Here is a 21,807-nt window from a genome sequence, read left to right as displayed (position 1 = left end):
TCTGACTCTGAGGCTGGTCTTGTTTCCACTTCATTGATCTGGAGCCTGGAAGACCCTCACCAGGCAAGGGACATGAAGGGGTGTGAGAGGTCATCCTCAGGCCAACTCTCCAGGCTGGGAGCACTCTTCTCCTTCCCCTGTGCAAGGGAAGAAGATCAATTCTTTGACCTTGGTGTGATTCTGTGATTCCCTTGCTTCAGTACCTTGTCATAGGGGGCCTTTGCCTCTTTGCAAGGCCATCTGTTCCAGGTGTTCATGGTTAGAAAGTTTTTCATGTTGTGTTGACCTCTGCCTCCCTGTATCTGTGAGCCATGGTGAGCTCTGTTCTCGGGGGGGGGGGGGGGGGGGGGGGGGCTGATTTAAGTCAGTAAATATTTATGAATTGCCTCTTATGTGATACAGAAGATTGATGTCCCTTGGTGCTCTTGGGGCCAAAGGGACCTGATGGCTTAATGAACTCAGGTTTATGAAGCCTGGGGCCTGTGGCACTTCTACTGAACCTGGAAAACTGGGCAGCACCAGCAGCCTCCTTCTGGGTAAAAGTATTTGTATGGTGCAGGGCCAGCGGCCCTTGTGGGGAAGCAGATTCCAGCTCAGCAGAAAAAGAAAGTCTTCTTATGTACGGTTATCCATTGGCAGAGTATGCTCTTGTGAAAGGGAGGAAGTCTTCAGACACAAACTGCAGGACCAGGTTTGTGCACAAGAATGTGTGCACTAGCTGGCCTCTTCTGAGGCTCTTCTCTGATTATATTTTCTCGCACTTCTCAGCTGGAAAGGCCTTTTAGAGAGTGTCTGCTTTACAGAGGGGTGTCAGACCTGGAGCTTGGAGATGGTTTATGGTGGTGTCTGCAGAGCTGTGGGGGGTGGTGGCACTGAGAGGGGAATGGGTGGGCAGGACCCCTGGGCTGTGGGCCTGGGAGAATGGTGGCTTCTTGGAACCCCCATTCCCGGGGTCCTTGGGGATCCTTAAGGGTATGCAGGGAGGAGGGAGGATGATGAGCTTGACTCTATTCCACAGACACTATCTACGATGAGGATGAAGTACTCCTGGCATTGGCTGAGCAGCTGGGGACTTTCACCACCTTGGTGGGTGGGCCGGAGTATGTCCACTGCCTGCTGGTGAGTCTGGGCTGAGCTGGGCTAGCAGCAGAGGTCCCTACTCTAGGCCCAGGGACAGTCAGTTCAGCAGATGCTTAGCAGGCACCTCCATTGTGGGCCCTGTGGTCAGGACTGGGGATACTGGCTGAAGGAACACTATCCCCACTCTAATGGAGCTTACAGGCTAATAGAGTTCGATGGGAGAGGAGAGTAGGAGACTGGCCTGCCCACAAGTGCGGGTGACGTGAAACTCTGGTGCATGGCTCTAGACCTGGAAGGACCAAGGACCAGCCAGACTTGCCTTCTCATTTACACCTGAGAGAGGATACTAAGGCTGCCGCAACTCCCCACAGGGCTGCAGTTCTCTGCCTCCATGCCAAAGATCTCTCCCTGTGCTGTGCCATGTTGATTTTGCTCGGGATTCCAGAGGGCCAAGCAGTGAGACCCCTTTCACTGGTGAAGTCCCTCTCTCTGGGGCTCCATAACAGCAAGTCCCCTGAGGGGATCAGAGGCAGAGAAGAGCCTGTGCTCACCTGGGAGAATCTGGAGGTTCCTTGGAGCATGCTTGGCCCCAGCCCTTCTTGTTAGAGATCACCAGAGTGCTAAGAGTACTAAGAACCATAGGCCCGATTCACACACATAGTGTGTACCTCCTGCAGGTCAAGTTGAGTAAGTAATGTGAGCTATTATCCCCATTTTACAGATGAGGAGACAGGCCCAGTGGGTAAAGTGAGCTGGCCAGAAGACAGGTACCTGGAATACAATTCAAGAGTAGCTCCAGAGGGAGCTCTGTGAGGGCAGGGACGGGGCCGTTTTGGCTCTGTGTCATCTGACACCTGGAATACAGGAGGTGCCTAATAAGTGTTTGCTGAACTTGTTGTTGAGTCAGATTTGAAATAGAACTTAGAAATCATTTAATTTGAGACCCTCATCTTACAGATGGAAAATTGAGGCTTGGAGAAGGGGAAGGGACTGGCCACACTTTTAGGAAAGGGCAGAGGTCATCTCCACCCACGATGCTAAACCTGGGGTACCTAAGTATCCCTTGGGAGTCTGTGGCTAGATTTCAAGGAGTTCATGCACTTGGATGGAAAATGATCACATCGTAATTTTCACTAGCTTCTTGAAGTTTAGCATTTCCTTTAATTGTGGAAAAATCTGATTCTTAGAAGGAGATGATATGCTTTACCGGATTGCTAGAGAACTCTGTGACACAAGAAAGGATAAAAATCCCAGATCTAGAGAAAGCCTATCAATTTCTAGAGGAGTAAGTTGAGACCTTCAGCTGGGTTGGTCTCACCCCTCAAGCAGGGAGCAGTGGTAGAGATGAGCCTAGAACCCAGATCTTTTTGCCTGCTAGTCCAGTATCCTCTCTACTACTTACGTGTGGGGCCATAGAATCTGAACTGGAATGGACCTTAGAAATTATTTAGCCCAACCTTTTGTTTGACAGGGGAGGGAACCGAACCCATGGAGGAGAAGGGACTTGCTCAAAGTCACCCAGATTGTGCATAGGAGAGCCAGAACCTGCCCCTTGAGTTGCACTGTGCTGACCCCTGATGGAGCTCACAGCCTAGGGGCATGGGAGAGGCATGGTGGGAAATGTACCTGGGATAGGAGGCAGAATGTGATGAGGGCTGTAATCTAGAACCGCATATCTAAGGGAAGGAGAGTTCCCTTTGACCTGGGAGAGCCTGAGGAGGTTGGGCCAGTGGAGATTTCCTGGGGGCTGTAGGGCTTGAGCCAAACATTGAGGGATGGGGGAGGAGGGTTTCAGCAGCAGGAAAGATGGCAGAGCTAATGTGACCCTGCTGTTCCCTACCACAGCCCCCCCTGGAGTCCCTGGCCACAGTAGAGGAGACAGTTGTTCGGGACAAAGCAGTGGATTCCCTCCGGATCATCTCCCATGAGCACTCGCCCTCGGACCTGGAGGCCCACTTTGTGCCCCTTGTGAAGCGGCTGGCGGGTGGTGACTGGTTCACTTCCCGAACCTCAGCTTGTGGACTCTTCTCCGTCTGCTATCCCCGGGTCTCCAGTGCTGTCAAGGCAGAGCTACGGCAGTGAGTGTGATTTTCCTTTGGACACTCTGGGTTCAACGCCCTCATCAGCTCCCCCCAGCTCTTTTTTCCTTAGTCCTGATATTATTTCTGTTCCCCCAGTCCTAGCCTCTCCCCTTAATTGTAACCTCTTATGTCCCAGGCCTCAGATAATTCACCTTTCTCTAGGACTCTGCTCTTGAGGTCAGGAGTACAGACATTATTATTTTGTTTACTGATGAGGAAACTGAGGCCTTGTCACAAGGCTTACATATGTCCACAGTGTACTACGTTGAGATGCTTCCCCCAGGTGTTCCTTTCTGAAAAGCTGCTTGTTTCTGTCCATCCTTCCAGGTCCCAGATGACTGATTGGTCTTAGATTATTTCGTGCCTGGTTTGCACTTTGGTCCTTTTGTAGTTTGTGAATCAGATTCCAGAGGGTCCTTAGAAGTCACATGGACTAAGGGCTTCATTTTATCCATTAGGGAATAGGGGTCAGGAGAAAGCCACTCGGGTGAGCTGTGGCAGAATGGGCCTTGCACTAGGTGTCCTGACTCTTAGTCTGACGCCTTTTGGGCTGGCCAGGCATGCCTCCCATGGACAAAAATGTACATATTTTACTGTTGGTGTGTAAAGAGTGTTGACAAAGAAAGTACTTTGAACCCATTTCTCATGGAAAAGGCAGTAGACAAGGGCCTCCTGACGTGAACTTTGATTTACTCTGTTTCCACCTAGTCTCAGATCTGTAATGCTTGAAACAGCACCAAGGAGAGCTCCCTCAGGAACTGAAAATAGGTACTTCTGTACTTTTGTTGGGTTGAAAGGTGGACTAACTAGGTACCTGCCTACTGTGTGCATCATGCCTCTCCATGCTTAGTGCTGGAGCTCACCACCTCTAGTGGTTTTATCAGTGGTGTTTGACTGTACTCTTCCTGAGGTCTGGACCTAAAAGCAGCCCTGGGATGGTTGATAGATTCTCAAGAGTTGGCACGTTGTAAACATGGGCTTATGTGAGGAGAGCTCCGAAATGAGTCATAAATAAATGCTTAAATTCCAAAAACAAAGCTCGGTGAAGAAATGCAGAGCTGTCTGATGTGCTGCAAAATGGTACTTGTGGGAAAACCTGCCATCAGCCAATCAAATGAGTGTTAATTAAACACTCAATTACCATGTGGTGGACACCATACTGGGCATGGGCCTTCCAGTAGAAAGGATTCAGTCATTCCTGTTCAGACGAGGTCAGTTCCTCCTCCCAGCTTCCATTCTAACAGGAACACCATATGTGCCTGTGCATATGGGCCGAGCAGATTCAGGGTAGCCTTGGAGGAGAATGGACTCAGGTGCCCCTCTCTTTCCATGAATAGCACAAAAAAAATGCCAAGAGCCTGAGGGAAATACCAGCTGGGGCAGAAAACAGACATTCACAATTAAGGTAGGAAGGGATCTTTTTGGATTAGGGATATTTGCTTTCTGGTAATTCTGATTTGCAAATGTCAGCTTTCTTAAACTGCCCAGAGTTGTCCAGTCTTGAAGAGACACACTGAAAGTTCTTTGGGGGATTCTGCAATCCTCAGCTTCTTTTCATACATTCCTCACAGGTACTTCCGGAACTTGTGCTCTGATGACACCCCTATGGTCCGACGAGCTGCTGCCTCCAAGCTGGGAGAGTTTGCCAAGGTTCTTGAGCTGGACAATGTCAAAAGCGAAATCATCCCCATGTTCTCCAACCTGGCCTCTGACGAGCAGGTGAGGAGCCTTTGACCTCACGCACCATCCATGGATCTGTGTCTGTGGGAGTAGCCCTGGGGAGGGGGAGGTAGAAGCTTGGGTTTTGCAGTAACATCATTCTTTCTCTTACTCGTTCCCCAGGGGTGGGATTCTCCAAAAGAAGGGGGATACCAGATCAGTTAAGGTTGGCAGGAGGGTAGGGATCAGACCTACTCGCTGCATAGGGCAGGGACAGTGCAGAAGGCCTTCCGGTATGGGAGATTTTAGAAGTGATCTAGACCGAAGATGGGAAACTCTTACAAGGAAGGAGACAAAACAACTTTCAGAGTGGGAACCAACTGAAAGTGCCATTGGAAAATGATAGATAATGTTAATTTGTGGTTTTCCAAGTCAGTATGGCCTGAAAAGATCTGTTTCCTTTGAGTTTGGGACAGTGGTCTAGACCACCTCCTCTGCTCCTTCTCCTCTTTTGTAGATGAGGAAACTGAAGATCTAAAGGGGAAATGACATGGCCAGAGGCACGCAGTGAGGCAAACAGAGCCTTATTGTTTGGTAGAGTGAATGAGACCTCCAGATGACTTCTCTTTCTCCTTCCCCTCCCTCATCATTTACCCATGTCATATGAGGAATGGTGGAATGGAACTTGTGGTATTTGAAGGTTTCTGAAGGATGTGAGCTCTATGTTTAAATAACTGTCATGAAGAAGAGGGCTTCTAAGGGTTCTGCTTGCATTTAGAGGTCACCCTCAGTTTCAGCAAGGGCAGGTTTCAGGAAGGCAGATTGTGACCTCCTCCGAAGAGGTTTTGTTCTGGTGCAGTGAGTTACCTTGTGAAGTGATTAGGAGGTTGCTGGTGATCTTGTTTTCATCATTACATCAGTACTAGAAGGACCTTTAAAACACTGAATGAAAAATTTTGGATCTGGAAGGAGCTGGGGAGAGTGAAGGAGTCAGGATTAAACTGAGACTGTCAGAGATGTTATGGAGGGGATTCCTGAGTGAGGTGGTCTGGCATCTACCTTGACTTAGAGCTTCCCATATTGCACACCATGCAATTGAGGCACACCATGGCCAGTAACCTTCCCTTGGGGCACCCTCCTCTCTTTTCTCAGGACTCGGTGCGGCTATTGGCAGTGGAGGCCTGCGTCAATATTGCCCAGCTGCTGCCCCAAGAGGACCTGGAAGCCCTGGTGATGCCCACGCTACGCCAAGCGGCTGAGGACAAGTCCTGGCGAGTTCGATACATGGTGGCTGACAAGTTTACAGAGGTAAGTTGGGGACTCTTGGAAAGGAGCTGCTGGGTGTGACATCTCTCTTCCTATTTGGGGATGGATAACTTCCTCACTTCTGGGGCCAGCCTTCAGCACTTTGGCAAAGCCTGACTTTGATTTGCAGAAGGTAACATGGGACATTTCTGAGATCCTCAAGAATAGAGCTCAGTCTCTCCTGGAGAGCCCTGCCCACCCTTGGTAGAGTGATACCTCACAGTCCTTATTGTTCCCCGGTTTTTGACTAAGCCTGTACTTCTAACTCACAGTCAGGTCATGGGCCACCCTTCCGAGTCTTCTACCTTTTGGGATCTGTTGGGGCAATGGCAGCCATTCTGTCTCCTTGGTGAGCTTCATCCTTTGCTGCCCTGCCCCCACCAGCCAGGAAAGGATTCATCCTTCTCTTCCTCTTTCTCGTTAATATAATAGTAGCTTACATTTCTAGAGCATTTTAAGACTCATAGAATGCTTTTACCTCATTGAGACTGTGATGTAAATAGCATAGGCACTGTTGTCCCCCTTTTACAGATGAGGAGAGTTGCCCAGGGCCAGTTAGGTAGTATGTGGCAAAGTCCTAGGAGTGAAACCAGTGCTTTTAGACCACAATACAACTGCCAGCCATCTGCTTAACTGGGTGAGTGGTGGAAAGGCAAGGTCTTTATATGTTGTAAAGCACTCTGTAGATGCTAGCTATGGTTTTATTATTACCCAGGTCCAAAGATCATAGAGTACAGCTGGATGGGATCTCAACAGCCATCTGGTCCAATTCCTTCATTTACAGATGAGGAAACTGAGGCCTTCACTAGATCTTCTTGTTTCTGCCATTATAGCATCTTAGATAAATAACCCCTTCTCTTCTAAGTCGTGGCCACAGCTCAGGGAAGTTAAATGACTTGCTTAAGGTCTCATGTTAGCATTTGAACTCAGGTCCATTGCTTCCAGAGACTGCTCCATAGTGCCACACTGCCCTAATCCTTTCAATACAGAAGTATTTCATCACAGTCCCATCCCACCTCCCATTTCAGAGGCCTTTTTCATTTGAAAAAGGTCTGGGGTCAGAAGTAATTTTAGACTTAGTTCATAAGAACCTGATATTCTGAATGAGGGAAATGATTATTTGTCTTACTAGAGAAGCCTGTGTGGATGGCACATGCCCATCCAAAGGCCCCGTTTAGGGAGTAACTTTGTTAAGTTGGGTAGAGATTGGCCAGGATGGAGAGGGGATGGAAAACCAGCCCAGACTGCTCTCCCCAAAGTCCCTAATCATTGCTTGCCAGCCCTCAGCCTTCTGGACCCTATGGCCTTTGATGCTGGTGAAAACCTTTTCTCTCTTGATTCTCTGTCCCTTCTAGGTTTTAGTGACACAGCTCTACCAGTTCATCTACCCATCTGACTACTTCCTAATCTCCTTCGCTGGTTCTTCTATTCATGGTGCACCCATTAAGACCCTAATGCTCTATCTTGGAACATCTTTTCACTCTATGCTGTCTAGCTCACTTGGTGATCTCATCCGATCTATGCATCCCATGCATGGATCCATGCATCTCTGTGTAGACAATTCTCATATCTCTATATCCAGCGCTAGTCTCTTTTCTGAACCACAGTCCTACATCCCTCATTGCCTTTTGGACTCCTGGTTGTCACAGAGGTGTCTCAGACTCAGCATATCCCAAACAGAACTCATTTCTCTTTGCCCTAAAGTTCTTCCTTCTTTTCTAGCTTCCCCGTTTCGTCAGGGGTACCACTGTCCTAGTCACTGAGGCTTGAAGTCTTGTTGCTGTCCATGGGAGAGTGAGCTCATGTAGCCTGGCCACTGCCCAGTCTTGCTGGTGCCATTGTGACATCGCTGTTAGCCTCCTAATTGGTCTCCCGGCCCCAGGGCTCCCCATCTCCATCCTCGTCAGCTGCCGAGGGGATTTTTCTTTCTGGCTGCAGCACCCCCTGCTCAGGAGCTCTGCTGCTCCCAGATATATCCAGGATTAAGTGTCCCAGCTCCTCCTTGGCAGTGAAAGCTTTGAGTGATCCTCCCTCTCTCTGTTTCTTTGTCCCAGCTCTCCCCAGACCTGGAATATTCTGTCTTCTTACCTCAGCCTCTTAGTTTCCCTGTTTCTTTCTAGCCTCAGCCTCATTCTTACCTTCTGCCAAAGGCCTTTCGTAGCTGCTTGTGCAGGGTCTCTCAGCTTACTTTTCATTTGCTCCCTATAGTAAATGTAGAGTTGTTTATACGTTACTTCTTTTGTTTAAGTTCCCAGGACTTAACCTGACCTGGCACACAGTAGGGACTTAATAAATGCTTATTGAGTGATTGACTGTGTGATGAGTAAGACATTTTTAGATCAGAGAGCGGCAGGTTTTCTGGGCGATGCAGACTTGGTTTGTCTTCCAGCATCTTCTGGGCCTCCACTGAGGAGAAAGATTAGATTTGTTCAGTGTGGCTCTGGGCACAGAGCTGCCGGAATAGTGAGAGTCAGAGGGGACTTGTTTTCCCCATGAGAACACTTCCCTGGTGTGCTGTCCCAGTAAGGCCAGGAGCAGTGCTTGGCGCACAGCATGCACGAGGTCTCGCAAGCTATTCTGGTGGCCTGCGGAGATGCCAGCTGGCACCCCCAAGAGTTCTTGGTGCTTGGAGGACCACCCTGTCCATATTCCCCCTTCTCTCCTTTCCCACAATCCTGTTTTGCCTACTCCATCTAGGAATGGGTTTTAGCAAGAATTTATTAGGTCTGAGGAAAGTAGGAAAACTGGATAGCCTTCTCCTTGCTGTCAGTATAACCACTACTCCTCCATCCCATTTTGACTTGTAGTAGCCTGAGTGTGACCTGTGACCCCAGCTGGTCTATACATATGTCAGTTTTTCCTTTCAAAATCTGGTGGAATCTTGGGAGTGCAGGTGATGTGCTGTCAGAAGGTCCAGATGGAGAACCTGAGTTGGGAGGGACCATAGGTCATCTCACTCATCCCATCCATATCTGCATGAGGATCTGGCCTACAGGGTGGCTGGTGAGGTGTGGTCCTCTTTTCTTGAAGCTGTCCCCCCTTCCAAGGGGGACGGCTGGAAGCATTCAGGAGTGGCTGCTTATTTTAGGCCTCTCTTGGCTTCTCACTCTGCCCTTTGGGACTGAGTGGGTTTTTAACCCATTTTCCCTGTGGCAGCCTTTCCCCTAGCCTTGTACCTCCCTACCTGCTTCACCTCTTCTTTCGGAAGTGATCTTCAGGCCCGTCACCGGATCCTGCTGTGGATCCCCTCCTCTTGCCTGTGACCTTCACTGACTTGGCCCTGAATACAAGCCTCAAGACCAGAGGCGTCAAACTCCCCTGGATGTCATAGGAAAATCTTGCACAAACTAAGTAAAAACACAGCAAAACATAGATGATGTTACATTTTACAGCCAGGTCAGGGTGTGGCAGCAAGGATCCCTCTGTGTGGTTGGTGGCCTTGGTTTATATTTGTATTTGATATCACTGACTTAGATGGTCTGACCAAGTCTCTCCCCACACAGTCCTTGACCCTGTGGCTCTCTTAGAACAGCCCCAGATCTGGTTTCTTGTCTTGGTGATTCCATCCTATTGACCAGGGAATTTGAGGTTTGAACCCTGGCTTTCCCCTGGCCGACTGTATGACCTTGCTTGAGTTTCTTCTCAGGGCCAGCCTCAGTTTCCTCATCTGTAAAATGAGGAGGTTGGATTGGCTGATTTTTAGGTTCCCAGCTCTAAGTCGTAGGAACACGTCCATAATAGTTAGCATTTAGAGAACACTCTAAGATTGGCTAAGCACTTTTACAAATGTGATCTCATTTTTCCTCACAAGAATCCTGGGAACAAGGTGCTGTTGTCATCCTCATTTTACAAGTGAGAAAATTGAGGCAAGAAGAAGTGAAGTGACATACCCAGGGTCCCACAGCTAGTAAATGTCTAAGGCTGGATTTGAAGTCAGGTATTTCTGACTCCAAGCCCAGCTCTCTATGTTTTATATACAATTTCTGGCAGTGTTACTATGACTACTGGAAATACTGTGGCCCCATTTTTTCTTTTTTCGTTAAATTTAATTTTTTTCAAGTAACAAAAATTGATTCCCTCGTCACATTAGGAAAAGGAAACAATACTGGTTGGACAAATACGTGTAGTCAAGCAAAACACACCTGCACCGGCCACGAAAGCCACAGACACCTCCCTGCGCGGTCAAGTCCACGGCCTGCTTCATCTTCAGTCTTCCCGACTCATGGGTGGTCGTTGGGTGTGGGGCAGAGCTCTTGGGGCTTTCAGAGCTGTTCATGTGTAGTGTTACTGTATGCATTGTTCCAGTTCTGCTCACTTTCCTCTCAGCCGCTCATACGGGTGCTCAGGTGGTTCTGAAGCCATCCCTTTCATCATTTCCTGGAACATGTTCTTCTTCGTAATAGTCCCTCACATTCATAGCTGTTCCCCAGGAAGTGAGCTCTCCCTTAGTTTCCAGTTCCTTACCACCACAAAAAGAGCAACGTTATGAATACATTTGTATACGTGGGTCCTTTTCTGTTTTCTTTGCTCTCACTGGGGCACAGGCCTTGTGCTAATATTGTTGGGTCAGCGGGCATGCGCGGTTCAGTGACTGTTGGGCCGAGATCCAAGTGACTGCTCTACTTTTATGTGGTTCCACACCCTCCTCTAGAGTGACTGCTAGGTCATCCATGTCCCTACCTAGCAGGAAGGTATTTGCAGGTTACAACATGTACTGGGATGTTGAAATAATGCAAGGACCTGCCCATCTACAGTCAGTCAGCCCTGGACACATCTGGTACGCTGGGCGCCTTTGCACATTGTACTTCACTGCCAGTCCTGCACCTTTCTGGGAGGAGGTGGGCCACAATTGAAAGGACCTAGAACTTGAAATTCAGTGCCCTGGGTTCCTATTTGGGTACTGACACCTCAGAGCTTTGCAGAAGGGTTGAGGGGGACTGGATCTGTGATTTCATTGGAATAGGCGATTCCCAGATGAGGAAACTCCTTGCATGAGTGTGGGAAGCAGCTTTGTTGGACCTTAGTCACCTCAGAGCAGTGGTGTCAAACTCAGAGAGAAGTGGAGATCACTACTCCATCCATGGGCAGCTGGGGGGGCCGTAGTGTATATCATGGTCCAAGCACAGGGCCTTGACTCAGGAGGGCTCATCTTCCTAAATTCAAATCTGGCCTTAGATACCTTACTACGGTGTGACCCTGGGCAAGTCACTTCACCCTGTTGGCTTCAGTTTCCTCATCTGTAAAATGGGCTGGAGAAGGAAATGGCGAACCCCTCCAGTATCTCTGCCAAGAAAACGCCCAGTGGGGTCAGGAAGAGTCAGGCACGACTGATCAAGTCCATACATAAGAATCCTCGTGGGCTAGTTAGTGATTTAGTTTTAAAATGTGATGTTATCTACGTTTTATTATATTTTTAAAATTTATTTTGTCAACTATTTCCCAATTTGTTTTAATCTGGTTTGGCCTTTATTTACTATCTCTAGTCCAGAGCACTGAGAGGTTAAGTTACTTGTTTTGGGGTCACACCACCACCAGAGGTGGGACTTGAGGACAGATCTCCTGCTCTGCAAGGCCAGTTGTTTATCTGCACTTCTGGGTTTGCCCCTCCATAGCTGCGACAGCCAGGGCCAATCCATGGAGCTCCCTGAGCCATATGTTCCTGTTTTATGGTTTTTATAAAGTTTCAATTTAAACTTGAATGTAAAACAAGAAAAGAAAAAAAAGCATACTGCCATGTCCACAGCAGATCATGAGAGGACTCAGTACAGAACCATAAATGTCCATTTCAGGAAAACCTCTATGATGAATACTACACGTTGTCTTCAACATTGCCTAGGTTTCCTTGGCTTCCTTGTAGGCTTTCTTTTGTTCTCTCTTGTGCACTTTTTACTTTATATTTTTCCCCCTGCCTTCCTCTCCCCACTCTAAAAAAGGCTATAATTAAGTGTGGATATATACACATGTGCATAAATATCTGTAGCCATACACATATGCACATATATACTCGTACTTGTATGTGTCATACTGTTCTATGCTTATTTCCACTTGTCATCTATTTCTCTGAAGCTGTTTTTTTAAAAAAAAAAACATTATTTTAAAAAAATATATGTTTCCCAATTATATATAAAAACTATTTTTGGTTGATTTTTTATTTAATATTTCACTTTTCCTCAGTTACACATAAAAGCAGTTTTTAACATTTGTTTTTTAAAATACGGAGTTCCAAATTCTCTCCTTCCCTCAGGGCTTGCCCCCTCCCTGATATGTTATGCAATCTGATATAGTTATGGATAATCAGTCTATATTAGTCATGTTGTAAAAAAAAACATAGGCCAAAAAGAAAAAAACCCATAAAAAATAAAAGAAATTGAAAAATAACATGCTTTGATCTGCATTCAGATTCTGTCGGTTCTTTCTCTGGAGATGAACAGTATTTTTCATCATGAGTCCTTTGGAATTGTTTTAGTTCTTTATATTGTTGAGAACAGCTAAGTCATCCACAGTGGATCTCTTGCAGTGTTGCTGCTGCTGTGCACTGTGTTCTCCTGGCTCTGCTCGCTTCACTCAGCATCCGTTCGTAGAAGTCTTCCCAGGATTTCCTGAAGTCCGCCTGCTCACCATCTCTTGTAGCACAGTCGTCTTCCATCACAGTCATCACAGTTGGTTCAGCCACTCCTCGGTTCATGGACATCCCCTCAATTTCCAAAGAGCTGATATAAATATTTTTGTGCAAATAGATCCTTTTCCCTTTTCTTTGATCTCTTTGTATTACAAACCTAATAGTGGTATTGCCAGATGCAAGGGTACGCACAGTTTTAAAGCCGTTTGGGCATAGTTCCAGATTGGTCTCCAGAATGGCTGGATCAGCTCACAGCTCCAACAGTGTATCAGTGTCTCAGTTTTCTCACATCCCTTCCTTTTTCTGTCATGTTAGCCGATCTGATAGATATGAGATAATATCTCAGAGTTGTTTTAATGTTCATTTCTCTAATCAGTAGTGATTTAGAGCATTTTTTCATATGATTGTATAGGTAGCTTTGGTTTCTTCATCTGAACATTATCTGTTCATATTCCTTGACCGTTTATCAAGTGGGGAATAGTTTCTTGTTTTGTAAAACTGGGCTGGCTGATTCAGCTCCTGCATAAGTCTGTTATGAGGAAAACCTTAAAGTACTATAGAAATACAAGCTAATAATATTACATTTTAATAAGCCATATGTTATACTCCAATGCCTGCCTTAACAGGTTTTCACGTGGGTAGGTCTCAGATACCTTAGTGCTGCTCTCATTAAGTATGTTATCCTTATGGTAATAGCCTCCCTCCCATTTATGAGAATTGGATCTGGTGTGACTCTGACCACCGGAATGGTGGTTGGAGCCAGTTCTGAGAGGTTGCCAAATCCCAGGCCAAGGACTAGATTCCTCAGCAGTCCTTTCTCGGATTAGCACATAGAGTGTTACCCAGCAGGCACTGAGATAAGTTGCAACTTGAATTATTATCAGCATTTATTCTCCCAACAAGAATTCCTCACGGAAGTTCACCCCTTGGAGGGAGCTCTCTGGTCCCCTCCAGGCCATGATGTCTTTGTCCCTTAGATTCAGAGCCTCAGTCCCATTGGCTTGATTCTCCATCCGCCTCTTCCCTTGCTGTGTTTCTAACGTGGCTGATGCAACCCTGCCTCTCCTTGGTACTTCCGAACTCTCCAGACATCCTAGGCAGAAGCACCATTCAGAACAGTGGCTGAAGAGATTTGGAAATCCCGTAGCACAGACTCATCCCTTATTGGCCTCTCCATGGTCATAGGAGTCTAGAGGATCAGTTACAGAATCTCAGAGTTCAAAAGCAGTTGACAGGTCCTGGACACTAACCTGTGCCAGGAACGCCCTGTTAGAGTCCCTGACAAGCTGCCACCTGGCAAGTAGCCACCATTTGTATGATGTCTGAAAATTAACCAGCTATTTCCCATCCATGGAAGAGCTCTGGTGGAGTGGATTGATTAGTTCATAAGAATTTAGTAAGTGCCTGTTCCATGCTCGGCACTGGGGATATAGAGATGAAAACAAGGCCCCTGCCTGCCCTTAAGGTACTTGCCTCGGCAGGCAGACCCAGAGAAGTAGATGCAGAATGGAGCCAGGATCATTTTAGCTGGGGAAAAGCTGGAGGAGATAAATGCCTCTCACTTTTCTGTGAGTGTGTTCCAGGTACGGGAACCTGTGCAGGACATGGAGATGGGAGATAGAATGTTGTGTGAGAGGGAAGCAAGCTGGCAGGTTGGGCTGGACTGTCATCATGTGAAATGAAAGAATACTGCATGGGACAGGCCTGAGGGAGATGGAGCAGATGAAGCCTTCTGGAGGCAGACAGCTCTGCTTTTGGGCAGCTCTAATTGAATAATCCAAGCTTACACAAGGCAGCCAGATTGATCTGCTCTGGCCTTCTTACTGTGCCTGTGCCCCCTGACACCAAGAGCCAGCTTGGGCTGTGCTGTAGGCTGCAGGCCCAGTGGTGAGCTTGCTCTTGGGCTTTCCTCTTGCTTCTTTTCTGAGGATAGCGTCACACAGACCTGTTAAGTGCTTTCTGGGGGCACTGGAGACGATGTTGTCTTTAAATACTTCAGGAGCAGGAGAAACTTTAATCGTGTCAGTGCGGTCTCTCTTTCATTGATAAATGTTTTGATACCACTGGACTGTGAGGATTCTGGAGGAGAGAGCAAGGCCAACTGCTTCGTGTAACTGTCTCAGTTAAATCCAGCGTATGCATGAATCAGAAGACATCAGCCTCTTGCCATTTCATCTTGTATTTGTGACTGACCTCTGGTAGAGCATCCCAAGGTCACGTTGATCTGACCAACCTTAGTCTGGCGCACTGAAACTCATCTCTAGCATAGTGATATTGTTTAGTCCTCTTTGAGAATGAAGGACAACAACACCCAGCCATTTTGGTGACTTTCCAACAGAGTGGATTCTAAATGAGCTCTAGGACACTGAGCTCGAGAGAGGTCGAGTGACCGACCCAGTGTCCCACAGCCCTGTGCTTTTCTTACTTCATCATTTGGGTCTTGGCTGTAGCCTCCAATAAGACTGGCTCCCAGTGTGCCCCCATATTGCCAGCCTCCTGGGCCAAGAGCTGCTCTGCACCAGCTGCACCAGGCCTCAGCACACACAGTAAAATGTGTTGTTTTCTTATGCCGTTCTTCACTATCTTCTGGGGAGATGGAATAAGTGATGAATGAGGCTCTTAGCCCGGTCCATGCTTTTCCCCCAGTCAGTAAGGAGAACCCCCTGTAGACCATCCTGTAGCTGAACAGGAGGCCCTGCTAGGAGGGGACCCGTCCCCTTCAATGGGAGATTGGCTCCTTTAGGAGCCTTGTAACGTTGGGATATCAGGAAGAGCACAGTCACAATGCAGGGGGCCCTAGAGCTGTAGGGGCTGCCCTGGGGTGGTCTTGAATCATCTGTAGGGAAGACATAGGAGGAATGCGGGGTTTGGGGCCCGGGGCCCTGGATGCATCTCCGACTTCTAGGGGTTGTGAGCTTGACTCACTTTCTCTTGGGCCAGTTCCTTTGCCTCCCAGAGCCTTTTTTCTCACCTGTAAAATGAAAGGGTTGAATTAGGTTTCAGAGGCCTCTTCCAGTTCAAAAACTATCATTCTAAACTAATCTCACCAATATTTTCTAAAAACTTTTATTTTATTTCACCAAGTATTGATTGCTATGTGAGGCACCATTCCAGCTGGGTCCTGGGCCTATAGAAGTCCCTAAAGTCCTTGCCTTAGGGAGAGAACATTTAGCTGGTGGCTATAACACCCTCAGAGATAACTCTGTGGCCATTTGAGAGGGAGAGAGCATTAACAACTGGAGACTGGGAAAGGCTTTGAGCAGGAGTTGTCCTGGGATGGGCCTCAAAGGAACGTGAGATTTCTAAGAAAGTTCCAGGGAAGGAGTACAGCCTCTGCAAAGGTGTGGAGACCAGAGATAGGAGACTCAGTTCAGGGAGCAGCTAACAGCTCTTTTGTGCTGGAACATAAGCATACATAAAAGGGAATAATATGGAGTTGATCTTAAGAAGCTGGAGGCAGATAGTGGAGGCCGTAGATGTTAGGCTGCTCTGTTTGCGTGTTATCTCAGGGGCACTGGGGAGCTACTCAGGATTCTTGGAGCAGGAGGTTAGTTACCTGTGGGAGCAGCCCGGGACAAGTGTGGCTTGCTGCTGCTGTTCCTCTCTGTTCTTGGTCGTCTTGTATCATGGCAGCAGCTAAAGGCACAAATGTGATTGAAGGCTGCCTTGGGACAGCCTCGTGTTCCAACCTGACCTGCACTAAGGTCAACTGGGTCTGGTGGCTGGTGATTGTTTTCAGGCACCATAACTTAGGAAGGAAGGACATCGGTCAGCCGAAGGGCAAGCAGATGAGGGAGCCCAGAACAATGAAAGGGTGCAAAGGTCGGTATGAGCCAGGTGTGAATTGGCTCAGAGACTTGGAGATGGTTAGAGAAGAGAACATTCAAGGTGGATGTAATGGTCTCAACCCCTTTGGTCAGCGTGGTCCCAGAGGGCAGATCTCTGCACTAGAGCAGGGATTACCAAAGAAACAAATTGTAAGCTTGACTTCAGGAAACCCTTTCTCACTAATGGAGTCACGTAGAGTGGAATGGGCCACCTTTCCCTCGCTGACCCCTTGTAGGGGGCGTCCTTGTGCTGGCTGATGTGGCCTGTGGAAACCCCAGGAGTCAGTGATTCTACTTAAGCAAGATAGACCTGCGTGCTGGCCATGTTGGATAGCTGCTGCCTCCTCTCGCATCTGAAGATTCCCACCTTTCTCATGGGAAGAAGGCACTCCTCTTCCTCTTTACTCAGTCCTCTAATATCAGGACGAGTCCCTGCAAGTCCTAGAGTCCTGATGTCTTTCCTGATTCTCCTTTTATTGTGTAAAGTAGCCTCTTGGTTCTGCCTAAATTGCCTCAGTTCAGATGAGTCTTACGGTTTTCCCAAAATTCTTCATATATGGCACCATAATACTTGTTCCATTATGTTCATATAACACAGTTGTTTAGCCACTTGCCATCTGATAGGATTCCATCCTGCTATAAACAGAAATATGGATGTTTGGGACTTTTCTCTCTCCTGTTTACTTCTGTGGGTAATATGAAGAGCCTTCTTTTCTTAGATTAGAGAGAGAGAGAGAGAGAGAGAGAGAGAGAGAGAGAGAGAGAGAGAGAGAGAGAGAGAGAAAGAGGAAGAGGAGAGAGAGACTGACTGACTATAAAGAGGCCTTTGAGGTGTGGAAGAAGGGAGAGGAGAGCGCTTGTCACAGATGGCATTGATTTTGGGAAGCTTGTGTAATGTTCGAGCAGTGTTATTATTAGAATGAATGAAAAAACACCTACTCTGCACCTGGCAGTGTGGAGACAAAGGCAAAAATGAGACAGTGTCTTTGCCTTCAGGGAATGGTAGCATTTCTGTCTGGGGAGTCCCAGGGAATGTGAGCGGAGCCATGTTGCTTCCTTTGCAGAACACCAGTAGCAGTGGTTGGATTGCTGCTGGCTAAGTGTGTTGTGGACTCTGGCCTGCTACCTGGGTGGCCCAGCTCCTTCCTCTGTGGTTCTTGCCCTCCCTCCCTCAGAGGGTGGCTGAGGGAGTGGGAGCTTGGTAGCACGGGTGTCCCATTGTTTTAAGAGGGGCAGATGGAGGCCAGGAACGTGGGGATGTGGTGTGGCCCTGGTCCCCATTAATAAGTAGCCCGTCTATTCTGACCTTGCCTTCTTTTGCGTTAATTAGGTCTAGAATTGCAGAATTCTCACTTGGCACTCACTTTTTTCCGAAAGGAGAAGAGTAAGTGGGGAGGAACGGAGCAGGCTGGCGCATTGCTGGTGCCTGGCCTTTGCTGGTCAAGGATCAGATCCCATCACCCTTGTCTCATGAGCCTTGGGTTCTAGCCCCTCCCACATGGGGGTTGGTGGGAGCATGAAGACCACCCAGAATTGGGGGGAATCTCTTCTCCTCACCTTCATGTGCTTTCCTCTGTCATCCTGGCAGCTTCAGAAGGCAGTTGGCCCAGAGATCACCAAGACAGATTTGGTCCCTGCCTTTCAGAACCTCATGAAAGATTGTGAGGCTGAGGTGAGGGCAGCGGCCTCCCACAAGGTCAAAGGTTGGTGCTTGGGGACTTGGGCTTTGTCGGGGAGGTGGGGTGGAGGTCAAGTGTGTAAGGAGGGGGTGGGCTGCAGGGACAGATGTTGCTCAGGCTTCTCCTTCCTTTCTCTGTCCACAGAGTTCTGTGAGAATCTCTCTTCAGACTGCCGGGAGAATGTGATCATGACCCAGATCTTGCCCTGCATCAAGGTGGGTAGCTGGGGTGGCTGAAGGGGGCGTTGGGCCAAGGGTATAGCTTGTTTTTCTCCAGCTTTGTGTTGTAGAAGGCATTTTTTTCAAGTCATCTCCCCACCCTGGGCCTCATTCTCTTTATCTGTACAAGGGATTCAGACTTGGTTTCCCACTTCTGTGATCCTCATGTTATAGATGTGGAAACAGCCTCAGAAAGTTAGAGTCAGGTAAGTGGGCCCAGCCCAGGTCCTCTGACATTAGGGCCCAGCTACTTTTATGCCTCCTTTGTGTCCATTAAAATGCATTTTTTCACTGGGAAACCTCAAAGAAAACGAGCATTTCCATATGTCTAGTTCTAGCAGCCAAGGAGAATTGCTAGATTCTTCCTGTCAGCCTTTTCATAAAACAAAAATGAGCCATTCTGCTTCACCTGTAGAGCTCTTGGGTTTACACAGCCATGGCTGTGTGAGTATAGATGAGGCAAGCGCTGCTCTTCCTATCTTCCAGATGGTGTAGCTGAGGGTCAGAGGAGCCCGGGGACTTGTCCCTTCCCTCCCCAGGGCCTGAGAGAGCTGAGCAGGCCCAGAGCTTGCTTGTGGGGGGATGTTGATAAGAGATCTTTGCTTTCAGACCCAGCATTCTTCTTAACCTGGGGCCTGGGAACTTCCCTCCCCTTTTAAAAAAATGCTTTGATAATAGCTTTTCAGTATAATTTGTTTCCTTTGTAATCTTAATCTAAAGTAATTTACTTTATGAATTTAAAGGCATGCTAGTGGGCAGGGGTCCCTAGGCCTCACCAGACTGCCTGCCCAAGAGGTCTATCTGTTGTGAGCAGGACATTGGGGGTTGGGGGTGGTTCTGTGAGGCCTGGGGAGTGGTACTGTGCCTGTTTAGGGGCCTGGGAGGCTGGCAGTGGGGACTACTGAGTGGAGAGTACCTTGGGTGGGAGTATTTGAGGATCAGATGAAAGAAGTGGGATACATGGCCTGAAGAGGAGAAATCTTGATGGGGAGGTGACCAATGCTGTGTCAGGAGATGCTCTGGAGCCAAGCCAGGGTCTGTGGGTGCATGGGAGATACTGCAGGGCGCATCACTGGTGATTTCAGGCATTCATTGAGCCTCCTGTGTGTCTGGCCAGAAGAAGTGACTTTTGGGGTCCCTTGTGGCCTGCTAAAATGAAGATGGCTGGAGCTTCGGGGTGGAGGAGTGGGGGATGGGATACTTGACTGTGACCAGGCAAGGGGTGGAGCTGAGCAGCCAGGAGGAGGTGAGGAGTGCCCTGTAAGAGGTGGCTTGGACTCAGGTTCTGAGGGACCTTTGGGCCCAACTTTGACCCTTTCAGGGGACACTGAAGCATCTGATGCTGTGTGTTTGGGATGAATGGAAGAGAGAACATGGGAGATTGGAAGGAATACTGGGGGCTTGAGTCTCAGCCCTGGCACTTGCTGTCTGGGTGACCTTGGGCAGGTCTTCTCACAGACCTAAGCCTCATTTCTAATTTAAAGGTTTAGTCCTTTCCCCTCCTCTGTTCCTTTCTGACTCAGATATCCTCTGACTTGGTGACCAGGTGAATTAGGACCACTCCTGCTCTCACATCCTGGGGAACTAGAGTTAGTGGTGGCACAGCCTCACCCATTGGAAATCTGGGAACTCCACCCAGAGACAACATGGGAACCTGCCTTGGTTGATTACCTCTGAGTAGGAGAACAGGACCTGTGACTCCTGGCGATTACTGGCTTCTCAGAACTCCAGAGGGGTGGGGAAGGATAGGAATGGATATTGCCCCAGGGCTTCCTGAGTTTTGGAGGCAGTGAGGCCCAGGGACCGGAGGGAACTGCTTGGTGTATTTCTTCTGACCCATGTCTCAACCTTTCTTCCCCACCCCTCAGGAGCTAGTGTCAGATGCCAACCAGCATGTGAAGTCAGCCTTGGCCTCAGTCATCATGGGTCTGTCGCCCATTCTGGGCAAAGACAACACCATTGAGCACCTCCTTCCTCTCTTCCTGGCCCAGCTGAAGGATGAGGTCAGTATGCCAAGGACCAGATGTTTGGCTTTGGGAAGCCTGAGATGACAGGCTCACTGATCTCAAGATTAAGGGTCTGGAGTGAGGGAGGAGATGGCCCTGCTGTCCGCTACCCTGTTCCCATCCCATCTGGAGTAGTGCCCTGCTCTGAATGCTCCAGGATGTGAATGGAGCACATTTATAGGACAGTAACCCAGTGATTTCTCTGAATTTCCCTGATTTCTCTCGGGCTCTCTACAGACTCCTTCCAAGGGAACAGGTGTTTGTGGGGTGGGGCGGGGGTGGAGGGAGATGGTGAGCAGCTTTCAGGGGCTGAATTTTTCTGTCTAGTGGCAGATTCTTGGAAGCACATCTGCCTTCTCGTCCTGGGTCAGTGTAGAGGAAGGGAGGAAGAGTGAGGGGAGGAAGAGAGGTCATGATGGAGGTTGCCTGCTGTTTCTGAGCCTACCCCATCTCATGCATTGGTCTCCCCCTAGTGCCCTGAGGTACGGCTGAACATTATCTCCAACCTGGACTGTGTGAATGAGGTGATTGGAATCCGGCAGCTATCCCAGTCCCTGCTCCCTGCTATCGTGGAGCTGGCAGAGGATGCCAAATGGCGTGTGCGGCTGGCCATCATCGAGTACATGCCCCTGCTGGCTGGGCAGCTGGTGAGTCTGAGGGGAGGCCGATCATCCGCACTGCTAAAGGGACTTCACCGAGGAGGAGATGTGCTTGGGCCTCTGGGGCCCTCCTGTTTGAGTACAGAGACCTGTCCGGGCATCCACATAAACTATGTCCCTGCCCCTTGACGTGTCTGGCATTGCATTGGGCATGTAGCACGTGGCCAGGAAATACTTCTCACTGGATTGAAGCTGAGTTTGCATCTGGAGCTATCTGTGTGAGAGTGACAGCTACCAGGCTGTGATGGAAGGAGGAAGATGAAGCAGAGGAGCTGCCTTAAGAGGCATTTGGAGTCACTCCTTGGGATGGATCAATGGCTGAGGAGAGGAGTCCAGGCCCATGGGGGTGACCTTGGGCCTCCACAGGCCTCGTTTTCCTGAGCTGTAAAAGGAGACTATTGGACAGGATGGCCCTGGTTCCCTTCCAGGTCTTTGATGCTCTGCTGGGCTTGGGGTCGATGGTGAAGCCCTAAGCTATCTGACGGGAGCTGGGCAGTAGTGGCAGGAAGCCATGCTATCAGATTTGTCTATGACTCCCAAGGATGTTTAGAGGCTTAAATCAAATGGCAAAAAAAAGTCCTGTTGTTGTTTGAGTTGCGGGTTTCTAGATCAGAGTCACAGAGCCTCTCAGGTGTGGTAGATGTGACCTTTACATGTGAAGGGCCGTGTCCAGG

The 21,807-nt window shown here is 48.6% G+C and overlaps 1 protein-coding gene across 1 annotated transcript in view; it reads left to right on the top strand.

Moving 5' to 3' along the window:
• Positions 1-21,807, top strand: part of PPP2R1A (protein phosphatase 2 scaffold subunit Aalpha) — a 32,090-nt gene that overhangs the window by 7,114 nt on the left and 3,169 nt on the right. The window contains exons 3-10 of the mRNA XM_072607811.1: positions 1,019-1,119; positions 2,926-3,158; positions 4,733-4,880; positions 5,973-6,128; positions 18,160-18,274; positions 18,395-18,465; positions 20,337-20,471; positions 20,948-21,121. Coding sequence (XP_072463912.1) covers positions 1,019-1,119; positions 2,926-3,158; positions 4,733-4,880; positions 5,973-6,128; positions 18,160-18,274; positions 18,395-18,465; positions 20,337-20,471; positions 20,948-21,121 — 1,133 coding nt within the window. The remainder of the gene's footprint in view (positions 1-1,018; positions 1,120-2,925; positions 3,159-4,732; positions 4,881-5,972; positions 6,129-18,159; positions 18,275-18,394; positions 18,466-20,336; positions 20,472-20,947; positions 21,122-21,807) is intronic.

The sequence above is a fragment of the Notamacropus eugenii genome, chromosome 5 (assembly GCF_028372415.1).
Source record: "Notamacropus eugenii isolate mMacEug1 chromosome 5, mMacEug1.pri_v2, whole genome shotgun sequence".
Taxonomy (NCBI): Eukaryota; Metazoa; Chordata; class Mammalia; order Diprotodontia; family Macropodidae; genus Notamacropus; species Notamacropus eugenii.
Note: the sequence above shows the minus strand (reverse complement) of the source record. Positions and strands in the feature narration are given on the sequence as shown.